The 12,568-nt window shown below is 37.8% G+C and overlaps 1 protein-coding gene across 2 annotated transcripts in view; it reads right to left on the bottom strand.

The window, feature by feature from the left end:
- Window positions 1–12,568, bottom strand: part of C1H11orf65 (chromosome 1 C11orf65 homolog) — a 50,303-nt gene that overhangs the window by 20,414 nt on the left and 17,321 nt on the right. For both annotated transcript variants that reach the window (XM_066371623.1, XM_066371625.1), the window contains exons 2-3: window positions 6,064–6,152; window positions 11–103 (exon numbers count right to left, since the gene is read on the bottom strand). In XM_066371623.1, the coding sequence (XP_066227720.1) occupies window positions 11–103; window positions 6,064–6,144 (174 nt within the window). In that variant the 5' untranslated portion in view covers window positions 6,145–6,152. The remainder of the gene's footprint in view (window positions 1–10; window positions 104–6,063; window positions 6,153–12,568) is intronic.

Consider the following 12,568-nt stretch of genomic DNA (forward strand, 5'->3'; position numbering starts at 1 on the left):
ATGTCCTTACCTCTTTAGGATTAATATATCTTATTATCTGACGTGGTTCCCCTTGTCTTCTTATATCAATCAGACTTTTAAAGTGTTGATATACAGTGATATCCTAAAGGTTCAAACACATAAAATTTTATGGTCAAGAAGATGAATAAAAATCACAAAATAAATTTTATATATGTAAACCAGAGTTTAGAAATATTATTCACTCGGGGTTTCCTTTGACCATGTTGGTATTATTCTCACAAGGAATTTTATCCTTAAATCTGCAATTGTTTCATTAGCAACTATAAATAGAATATCCAGAACTTTGGTTGGATCACTTCTGTATACTCCAGAGTAGTCTAGGAGAAAGACAAACTACAAATGATTAAGAACACTGACTATGGCATAATATAGTCTGGGTTTACCTATTACTGCTTACTAGCTTTGTGACCCTGGACAAGCTGCTTAATCTCTCTGCTCAGCTTCTTATCTAAAATATGGGAATGACAGTAGCTATCTCATATAGCTATGGTAAGAAATGAATAGGTTAGTATTTGTAAAGCACTTAGAATAATGTCTGGCACAAGAAAGCACTCAATAAATATTATCTATTATTATCATTACAGAATCCTCTTCATTCCTGAAAGTAATTCCACTGATTTACACCCTACTTACTTTTCATGTTAGCTTAATAATTCTCAATCTTGGAAAACTATTTTTTTGGTAACCCTTTCTTCATATGCTAACTCATCAAAAAACCCTTAATAACTCTTGGTAAGCTGTCCTTCCCCCAGTTTTCTTATGTTAAGCCAAATCGAATAAATTCATATTGAAGTAACCCGTAGCACCAATACAACAATTTGAAACCCCATTGTAATTGCCTGTAGAAGATGGTGCAGGAACCATCAACACAGACAATATTCTTTCTGAAAGGAATATATAATTTCCCCTAAGTAAAACCTAAAATTGAGTATCAAAAAATTATGGTTTAAAATCTGTATAGTATTGTCTAAACATGCCAATTGCTGTATCAAACCAATCCAAAATTTGATGACTTAAAGCAACAACTACTTTCTTTTCTTTTCTTTTTTTTTTTTTTACAGAGACAGAGAGTCAGAGAGAAGGATAGACAGGGATAGAGAGATGAGAAGCATCAATCATTAGTTTTTTTCGTTGCGCATTGCAACACCTTAATTGTTCATTGATTGCCTTCTCATACGTGCCTTGACCATGGGCCTTCAGCAGACCGAGTAAACCCTTGCTCGAGCCAGTGACCTTGGGTTCAAGCTGGTAAGCCATGCTCAAGCTGGCGACCTCGGGGTCTTGAACCTGGATCTTCCACATCCCAGTCCAACGCACTATCCACTGCACCACCGCCCGGTCAGGCAACAACTACTTTCTGAGGGTTGTCAGGGACCTTCTGCTAGTCTTGCTTGGACTACGTGTGTGGTGGTAGTCAGCTGTTAGGTCAGCTGGAGGAGCTGGGTGATATAACATAGCCTCACATACATATCTGGGTCTTCAGCTTGGAATGCTGGAAAATGGGATGACTGGGCCTCTTTCTCCACATATACTTTCCTTTCTTCTTTTTGTATTTTTTCTAAAGTGAGAAGAGGGGAGGCAGAGAGACAGACTCCCACATGCGCCCAGTCAGAATCCACCCGGTAAGCCCACCAGTGGGTGATGCTAGGCCCATCTGGGGCGTTGCTTCATTGCAACTGGAGCCATTCTAGTGCCTGAGACAGAGGCCATGGAGCCATCCTCAGTGCCAGGGCCAACTTTGCTCCAATGGAATGATGGATGTGGGAGGGGAAGAGAGAGACAGAGAGAAAAGAGAGGGGGAAGAGTAGAGAAACAGATGGGCACTTCTCCTGTGTGCCCTGGTTGGGAATCGAACCCAGGACTTCCACACACTGGGCTGTTCTACCACTGAACCAGCCAGGGCCCACATAGACTTTTCAGTTTAAGTTTCTTCACAGCATGGAGGTTTCAAAGTGCCAATGAGAGAGACAGTAGGATTTGGAAGGCTTCTTAAGGACTTATCTTGTAAGTCATACAGCATCAGTTACTCTGAATTCTACTGGTAAAAGACCTAGCAGGCCTCAAGAGGCAAAGTTCAAAGTGTGATCTATAGGAAATTCCATATGTGGTTGGCCTCAGGGTTGGCTCTGAAGGACAAGGATGAAGATAAATCCTTCCAGGGGACAGAACCTCAAGGAGCATACATGGTTATGTATATATGTTGTGCATAGAAGGAAAGATGACCAGAGGTACAGATTTACAGATGGGCAGTGACTGATGGTTTGGCTGGATGGTCAGGAATTTGGAAAGAACATGGTTAGACAATTGATGACAAGAAGGTCTGGAGAAAAGGTCAAACCACCCACTCCCAAATGCACACCAAGTGTGAAGATATTGTGTCCCATGTGGATGATCACCAAAGAGCAATCTCAACAAAGAAGAGTTCTAATAATCATGTAGGCAAAATGACTAGTTCTTGTTCCTGAGCCACTGCTCTCCTTGCCCAATGGGCTCATGAACAAAGTGGTCATACAGCAAATACGGATGTTATTTATAGGCTCAGCAACATGGGTTTCTACTCACCATATCTACCCACTGCCACTGCTGAGTGACCACTTTGCCAAAACAGAGACCAACACTGAGCCTCTGATATGGCATCGTTCCTTGAGGGTTATTAGCCAGGTTCCTTGTGGCACACTGATTAGTTGGAACATTTCCATTATGGAAGGGACAATGCTTTATACTCACCGGAAATAATACTTTACCTTTTGTGTGTACACAAAAACTACTTTCTGTATCCTTTCAAAATGCTTTATTCACTGTCATCGTGTTCCGCATAGCATTCTTCTGATTAGAGAAATTGCTTCACAGCAAATGAAGTCCATCAATGGGCCCATGCTCATGAAATTCACTGATATTATCTTATTCCCCAATACCCTAAGCCAGTGATTTTCAACCAGTGTGGATGTATCATAAACATTTGTAAAACATGAGATACCTATTTAGTCATGGGCACTGACCTTTTTTCCCTTAAACTGTCAAACTAAAAAATGACAACAACCAACACAACAATAGCTGTCCAGTGTGAATGAATCAAAATCATTCCCATTTTTTGTATGCTCAGAAAAAAATATTTTTGGGGGGATGTGCTACAGAATTTTAGTAATTAGTTGAGGTATGCCATAAGATGAAAACGGCTGAAAGTGCTGCCCTAAATCAGCTGGCTTGAAAGAATGGAAGAATGGCATTTTTAGAGATTCAGTTACAGTCAGAGTTCCAGTGATAACACTTCTCAGATTAAGATGATTGATGTCCTCCATATTATAGTATATGATCTGAATCAATATCCAACATATGTTATTTCTCTCACAGCCAGTACTCATGAGTCTGAGAATCAAGGGGTAGCAAAAAAAGTGGCTCCCTTTCAAAATTATCTGTAGTGATTCACTAGTGAAAATTCTGCTTCTTCTTCTTGTACCTGGGGCTCTGTCGATATAAAAATCTTAGCACCATGGGAGGAATGCTTCCACCAAGGTATACACCAATAGTTCAGTATATATGATCCTGCAATTCAATGAACTTCTTTAAGAGAATTATTTTTTAATTCTTTGTCTGATAGTTCAGAAACCTCCTTTTCTTTAGGGCCAGTTATTGGAGCTTTATTCATTTATTTTTGTGGTGTCATATGTTTGCAATACATGTATTCAAATAATACCATACATGCAATACATGTATTAAGGATATATGAAAAATTGTTTCAAGTGACTATGGACAACACAGTAGTAGTACAGGTGATGGAACTTGGGGGTAGAATATTGGGAGAATATGTGAAGAAATGGGTAGGGATATTTATATTAAATAATCCTATGTTAGCATGATGGAACAAGAAATAAAGGTTTACTGAGACTTTAAAACAATAAGGTAACAGATAGAGGAACTGAAAAATAATAATTTTTGATACCAGGAGGGGAGATAAGCAAGGCTGTAAAAGATAAGTAGGATAAATTCTATCTTTTCAGAAAGTCAACAGATTACTTCTAAAGTTGATAAATAAAAAATAATTATAGAATCATATTATTTAAAATCATGGAACTAACTACTAGAAGATCCAAAAAGTAGTCTAGGTAGTTGCATTTAGGGTTTGAAGGTAGAGTGGGGTGGCATAAAAGACTTGTTTTTTAGTATACATCTACAATGTTTTACTTATATTAAAATATATACATATTACTTTGGTAAAAATATTTTAAATGATAGAAAAAACCCACATTTACATTACTATCACTTTGTAAACTATTCAGCTATAAGGCCATGTAATGTGCTAAAACTATGCATCCTTATTTAGAAGTAAATTTTTCTAGGGAGCAAGTTAAATATACTGTGGTTTGGGGTAGTCTTCCATCTTTCCACTGTTCACACTCATGAGTGGGAAGGTTGCTTGGGAGCTTTGTGATGTTTGTGGAATAAGTTAATCAACAGGCTTTCTTATATAGGGGATTGTCAGATAGCCAGCAATTAAGCAGGGTGACTCTCAAATACTAAAATTAAGAGGGATTAGATGTGGAGTGCCAAGTCCATGCTACAATTAGCTTTCTCAGCTAGTTCATTAGAATTTTTTAGAAACAAGCCTTCAGGGTTTTTTTTTTTTCTCCCAATGGTAAATATCCACCTACCAGCAGATTTTTGACTAATGGTAAATATCCACCTACCTGAAGCTTTGGGTCTTAAAGTGCCAGTGGAGACAACTGGTACAGCTGTTTCATGTACAGACCTTCAAGCAGTCCCTTGTCTACAGTCATTCTCTATCAGGGTTTAAATTGCTAACTCCTTACTGATACCCTTTCTAGGGTGCAATGGCAAACCAGCTCTCACTGGGGCCCCTTTAACGTCTATCTAGGCCAGTCTTCTACACAGTTTTGTCCAACAGGATGCTGCCATCTATTTTGGTTTTCCATAAATGAAATAAATTTCTTAGTTGTTCATGAACTCCTTTCTCCCTGTTATGGGTTAAGTTTCTGTTTATTGTTATTTCAGTGGAGTTTTGGGGAAACAGAAAGTGAAAATGTGTGCTCATTCTATCGTCTTGATAAAACACACACACACACACACACACACACACACACACACGTTTATATACAAATCTCTACTGAAACTCCTTAAGGGCAAAGATACACTGTAAAGTGCTAGCACACTGTCAGGAATATAATCAGATTTAAAGGCATGTGGCTTGTTGGATTTGGATGTAAGAGAAAATAAATTACAAATGGAAGGAAAGCTTAAGCTTAGATGACAAGAATGGTGATAAAAACCATCAGAGGAATAGTAGATTTTAAAGAAAAACTTATTTTAGTTTTGAAAATCAATAGTTACCCCCAGAATAGGTGTATGGCTTTGATAGAGGCAGTAGAGGCAAATAGTGGAAGCTACTTTGCAAGGCTTAACTGATACAAAGGTATTCTTGTGTGCTAGGAACAGAGCCAGACCACCTCACACAAAATTATCCAGCAGAGCACTGCTGCTATCAGAGAGAAAGGAATGAAGTCTCTGTAGCTCTTGGCTCTCACCTAACCAAGGAAATCAACTTGGAATATTCCTTATTGGATAAGATCAGCTCTACCCATATTATAGCAGGATAAGAAACTACTACATTAACCCAGATATAGTTTATTATTGAACTTTAAGTCCTCAAGAGTAGATTCTCAATGAATATTTAATGAGTAAATGTATCCCTAACACCTGCTCACAAACCTGGTTCCAGAGTGAAGAAATAAAGGTTTCAGGGGTAAAAGCCAAATGAGCCAATTAGTGATACTTTCACTGATAGTAGCTATTATCAAAATGCCTGACCCAGATCAGGAACTCCATACATATTTGTGAGGCTAATGAGATTATTAATTAATGTTAACTTTTGAAACTTTTAAAAATGTCTGCTTTTAAAGCAAAGGGTGATATACAGCTTTGTAAATATACTAAAACTATTGAAATGTACACTTTAACAGGTGAACCTTATGGTATCTAAATTGCATCTCAATGAAGCTACAAAAAAAGAAAGGAAGAAAACCTCACAAGGAATCTTTTCCAGGCTTTCTGAATGACTCTGGCAGCTCTATCCCTCTTTGTAAATTCTTGTTTGGTTATCCAAGGCATTTAAAGTCCTAAAAGAAAATAAGCAAAAAGGGTATATTTAAAATCACTTTATGTACTCCATTATGAAACTGTCACTAGAACTCAATGAAAATTAAATAGAAAGTTGTATTACAATGAAGGAAATAATGTATAAATAATATCACATTAAATTTACAGTAGCAATATGGTTCTGAGATGCTTTATCACAGTCCAAACTGAGTAAATTTTGCTTAAAATTCTAAAATTCTGAACTGTTATTTGTAAATGTACAAGGATTTACAGTGTGCCCACTGGTAGCTCAGTTGGTTAGAGTGTCACCCTGATACGCCAAGGTTGCAGGTTTGATCCCTAGTCAGGGCACATACAAGAATCAACGAACAAACACATACATAAGTGGAACAACAAATCAATGTTTCTCTCTCTCCCCCTGTCCTCTCTCTCTAAAATCAATAAATTAATTTTTAAAAAGGATTTACAAATTCCAAAGCCCTGAAATACATATTTAAACATATAACACACATCTACTAAAATGTGCATTATACTTAGAGACCAAACAGAAAAAGTGTAAAGGATATGCTATTTATTATAAAAAATGAAAGAAATGCCTATTTATATATTATCTTAAATTTGTTTTTTTCTCTTTTGGTGATAAAAATTACTTGGAAGCTTAGAAATAAAGATATTTTCTTCCAACTGTCTATTGCTGAGTTTTAAAAACAGACATTTTTAAAAGTAGGGAGAAAGTGCTCTGTGAAAAAAGTATGACTTTTTTTTTCTTCAAATAGCTTTAATAATATAGGAGACATGGGGATATAGGTTGAATTTTTGGTTCTGAAGTAAAATTGGAGTTTAAATCTTAACATAATCTACCTTATACTTAGCTGCGCAAGCTTATAGGTTATTTAATTTTTTATTTCTTTTTGCTTTTTGACAAAGACAGAGAAAGAGAGGGACAGATAGGGACAGACAGACAGGAAGGGAGAGAGATGAGAAGCATCAAGTCTTCATTGTGGCACCTTAGTTGTTCATTGATTGCTTTCTCATATGTGCCTTGATGGGGTGGGGGAGTGGGGAGCTCCAGCAGAGCGAGTGATCCCTTGCTCAAGCCAGTGACCTTGGGCTCAGGCTAGCGACCTTGGGCTTCAAGCCGGCGACCTTTGGGCTCAAGCTAGTGAGCCTGCACTCAAGCCAATGAACTGGTCCTCAAGCCAGCGACCTCAGGGTTTCGAACCTGGGTCCTCTGCATGCCAGTCCAATGCTCTATCCACTGTGCCACCACCTGGTCAGGCTTATTTAACTTCTTCAAATTTCAGTTTCCTCATCTTTAAAATATGAGGATTCATAGTACCTACCTCATAAAATTGTGAAGAATAAATCAGGTAATACAGGTAAAGCATTTAGTATACTTTCTGGACCATTGTGAGCATTCAATAAATTGTATCTATTATTATAATACAAACTATTTTCAAAAATAACTATACATGTACATTATTTTGGATAAAAATTTGATTTAATGAACATTTTAAGCACACTTATTCTCATAATTTACAAATAACTATTAGTACAGATAATAGCAAGAAATGATATTTGGGGCTTAAAAATTTTGTCAAGCCCTGGCCGGTTGGCTCAGTGGTAGAGCGTCGGCCTGGCGTGCAGAAGTCCCGGGTTCGATTCCCGGCCAGGGCACACAGGAGAAGCGCCCATCTGCTTCTCCACCCCTCCCCCTCTCCTTCCTCTCTGTCTCTCTCTTCCCCTCCCGCAGCCGAGGTTCCATTGGAGCAAGGATGGCCTGGGCGCTGGGGATGGCTCCATGGCCTCTGCCTCAGGCGCTAGAGTGGCTCTGGTCACAACAGAGCGACGCCCCAGATGGGCAGAGCATTGCCCCCTGGTGGGCATGCCGGGTAGATCCCGGTCGGGCACATGCTGGAGTCTGTCTGACTGCTTCCCCATTTCCAGCTTCAGAAAAATACAAAAAAAAAAAAATTTTGTCAATTTTGATCAAAGCATAGTATTTTGAGATACACTCTAACCAACAGGTGAAGAAAGAACAAGACATAGCTTATCAGTATATCAGAACACTTCAGGAAAAAACCTTTCTTTCTGAATAGTATGATAATCAGTTTTAATAATTCCTCAGGACACTATTACTGTTTCTATCAATCAAGGAGATAAAATCAGAAGATAGCCTTGCCATCTGAGATTTAGCATAACTTTAAAGATATCAAAATTTTCATTTAAAATGTGAGAAAAAATAGAAAAATAATTATACTGAATATTGAAACATGGTGGTTACCTTAATTCATTACTCTTTTTTTGTGATACTGCTCTAATTTCATTATTAATCTTTTGCCTTATCAATTGTATCAAAATCTTTTTTTTTAATTTTTTAATTTTTATTTTATTTATTTATTTTAGAAAGGAGAGTGAGAGAGAGAGAGAGAAGAGAGAGAGAGAGAGAGAGAGAGAAGGGGAGAGGAACAGGAAGCATCAACTCCCATATGTGCCTTGACCAGGCAAGCCCAGGGTTTCGAACCGGTGACCTCAGCATTCTAGGTTGATGCTTTATCCATTGCGCCACCACAGGTCAGGCCTGTATCAAAATCTTATCATTTCTTTTTGCTCTGTTAGTTTGTTGTTGTTGTGCTGTTGTTTTTTTTTGAATGTCAAAACTTTAGTAAAGGTACCCAAACCAAAACAAATCATTGAATTCAAGGGTGAGTCAATATACCACATAACATACATTTACTTTTCTCTACTTGTTGTCTATATGCATTTAAAAAAATATACTATATTTCCAAAGTTCAGTTAGGTTCACAGAAAAACTGATTAGAAATTAGTGATTTCCCCTATGTTCCCTACTCCCACACATACCCTGTTATCAAAACCCAGCTATTCCACCTAAATGCACTCCCAGTTTTTCTGCAACTTAATTCTATACTTCCATATGTTGACCCATACCTTAAAAAGCTGAAAAGGGTGGCCCTGGCCACTTGGCTCAGTGGTAGAGCGTCGGCCTGGCGTGCAGGAGTCCCGGGTTCGATTCCTGGCCAGGGCACACAGGAGAAACGCCCATCTGCTTCTCCACCCATCCCCCTCTCCTTCCTTTCTGTCTCTCTCTTCCCCTCCCGCAGCCAAGGCTCCATTGGAGCAAAGTTGGCCTGGGCGCTGAGGATGGCTCTGTGGCCTCTGCCTCAGGCACTAGAATGGCTCTGGTTGCAACAGAGCAACGCCCCAGATGGGCAAAGCATCGCCCCCTGGTGGGCATGCCAGGTAGATCCCGGTCGGGCACATGCGGGAGTCTGTCTGACAGCCTCCCCATTTCCAACTTCAGGAAAAAAAGAAAAAAAGCTGAAAAGGGTAATAATGTTTGCTAATATTTTCTGTTGCTTCCTTTTTTTTCATATTGAATTTATTGGAGTGACACTGGTTCACAAAATTACACTGGTTTCAGGTTCAAAATTCTACAACACATCATTCTAACTTGACTTTATATATTCTTTTATCCAACTTTCCTTAGTCATGTTACAGTGACAAGTAACTCAGTACTTGTTGCTTAAATGGCAATAGTGTTATTATTTCTAGCGTATGCTAAATGTTTGTTGCAGTAATGTATAACGCTTGTAGAGAAAACAAGAGTAGATGTTTGCAGACAATGGTACAATCTATTACCTTCTATATTTCAGGAAACTGCAAAGTTCTTATGGAGAAGTAAGGTTACAAAATAAGGCTTATCCTACCTTTTTTCAAAATAAAATGTAGCTATAAAAAATCAAGTTCATTTTTGTTGACAGCTACTTCAAAAATAATTTAAGTCCCATTATTTCAGAATATATTGGAAAATATCCTCTAGAAGAGCTGAGAATAAGAATGGAGAATGTTACTCAAAAACAATACCAGCTTATCTGTATTCACTGTGAACCTAATTTTAATATATATATTCTAGGTTATTTCTGAAATATTTTGCTTCTGTTTACTAAATAACCAAATTTATACCTGTATTTTGTCTTCTCAGACTTTATCTTCTTTTTTAATTTTTAAAATTAATTTTAATTTGTGTTAACATGGATTCAAATGTCCCTCTGAATATAATGCCCTCACCCCCACTCCCGTGTTCCCATTTACATTCCTTTTGCCCCTCTCCCCCTAACTCCCACCCCTCTACCCTCTGGGATTTGCTGTCCTGTTATCTGTATCTATGTGCTATGTATATATAATTTCACTAATCCCTTCACCTTCTCTGACCCCATCCTCCATCCCCCTTCCCTCTGACTGCTGTCCCTCAGGTCCCTGTGATCCCGCCTCAGCCTCTATTCTGTTCTTCAGTTCACTTTGTTCATTAGATTCCACATATATGTGAGATTATACAATATTTGTCTTTCTCTACCTGGCTTATTTCACTTAGCATAATAGTCTCCAGGTCCATTCATGCCAACACAAAAGGTAAGATTTCCTTCTTTTTCATGGCTGCATAGTATTCCGTTGTGTGTGTGTGTGTGTGTGTGTGTGTGTGTGTGTGTGTGTGTGTGTATATAAACTTTTTAATCCACTCACCACTGATGGACACTTAGGCTGTTTCCAGATCTTGGCTATTGTAAACAATGCTACAGTAAACATGGGAGTGCATATCTTCTTTTGAATCAGTGATTTGGTATTCTTAGGGTATATTCCTAATAGTGGGATAGCTGGGTCAAAAGGCAGTTCCATTTTTAATTTTTTGAGGAAATGCCATAGTGTTTTCCACAGTGGCTGCACAAGTCTGCATTCTCACCAGCAGTACAGGAGGGTTCCCTTTTCTCCACACCCTTGCCAGCACTTAATGTGTGTTGATTTGTTAATGAGCAGCATTCTGACAGGTATAAGGTAGTATCCCATTGTAGTTTTAATTTGAATTTCTCTGATGATTAGTGATATTGAACATTTTTTTCATCTGCCTATTTGCCATCTGTATGTCCTCTTTGGAGAAGTGTCTATTCAGTTCTTTTCCCCATTTTTTAATTGGATTGTTTACCTTCCTGGTGTTGAGTTTTAGAAGTCCTTTATAAATTTTGGTTATTAACCCTTTATCAGACGTATTGGTGAATATGTTCTCCTATTGTGTGGGTTGTCTTTTTATTTTGTTCATGGTATCTTTTGCTGTACAAAAGCTTTTTAGTTTGATATAGTCTCATTTGTTTATTTTGTCCTTTATTTCACCTTGCCCGTGGAGATATATCAGCAAAACTATTGCTACAAGAGATATTGGAGAGTTTACTGCCTATGTTTTCTTACAAGATGTTTATGGTTTCACGACTTACATTTAAGTCTTTTATCCATTTTGAGTTTATTTTTGTGAATGGTGTAAGTTGGTGGTCTAGTTTCATTTTTTTTAAATTTATTTAATTTATTTATTTATTTTATTTTATTTTTTTACAGAGACAGAGAGAGAGTCAGAGTAAGGGATAAACAGGGACAGACAGACAGGAACGGAGAGATGAGAAGCATCAATCATTAGTTTTTCGTTGCACATTGCGACACCTTAGTTGTTCATCGATTGCTCTCTCATATGTGCCTTGACCGTGGGCCTTCAGCAGACCAAATAACCCCTTGCTCGAGCCAGCAACCTTGGGTCCAAGCTGGCCAGCATTTTGCTCAAGCCAGATGAGCCCACGCTCAAACTGGCAACCTCAGGGTCTCGAACCTGGGTCGTCCGCATCCCAGTCTGACACTCTATCCACTGCACCACCACCTGGTCAGGATAGTTTCATTTTTTTATAGGTAGCTGTCCAATTTTCCCAACTCCATTTGTTAAAGAGGCTGTCTTTACTCCATTGTATGCTCTTACCTCCTTTGTCAAATATCAATTGACCATAAAGGCGTGGGTTTATTTCTGGGTTCTCTGTTCTGTTCCATTAAGCTGTATACTGTTCTTATGCCAGTGCCAAGCTGTTTTGAATACAATGGCCTTGTAGTATAACTTGATATCAGGAAGTGTGATAGCACCCACTGTATTCCTCATTTTCAAGATTGCTGAGACTATTTGTGTTCTTTTTTGGTTCCATATAAATTTTTGGAATATTTGTTCTATATCTTTGAAGTATGCCATTGGTATTTTAATAGAAATTGCATTGAACTTATAGATTGCTTTGGGTAATATAGATATTTTAATGATGTTTATTCTTCCTATTCATGAACACAGTATATGCTTCCACTTGTTTGTATTTTCCTTGATTTCTTTTATCAATGTTTTATAATTTTTGAGTACAAGTCTTTTACCTCCTTAGTTAAATTTATTTTACTCTGTTAGTTTGTAATATGGCCTTTGCAATATAGATTCACTACTCTTATATTTTCCTTTCAAAGTTCTTTTTTTTACTGGTAAACATACAGAATACAGGTATTTGGTATTCACAAATAATCACAGAATCAGAATAATATTTAAACATTAGAAAAATATGTAAACATCATT

Source organism: Saccopteryx leptura, chromosome 1 (genome assembly GCF_036850995.1).
Source record: "Saccopteryx leptura isolate mSacLep1 chromosome 1, mSacLep1_pri_phased_curated, whole genome shotgun sequence".
In the NCBI taxonomy this organism is placed as follows: Eukaryota; Metazoa; Chordata; class Mammalia; order Chiroptera; family Emballonuridae; genus Saccopteryx; species Saccopteryx leptura.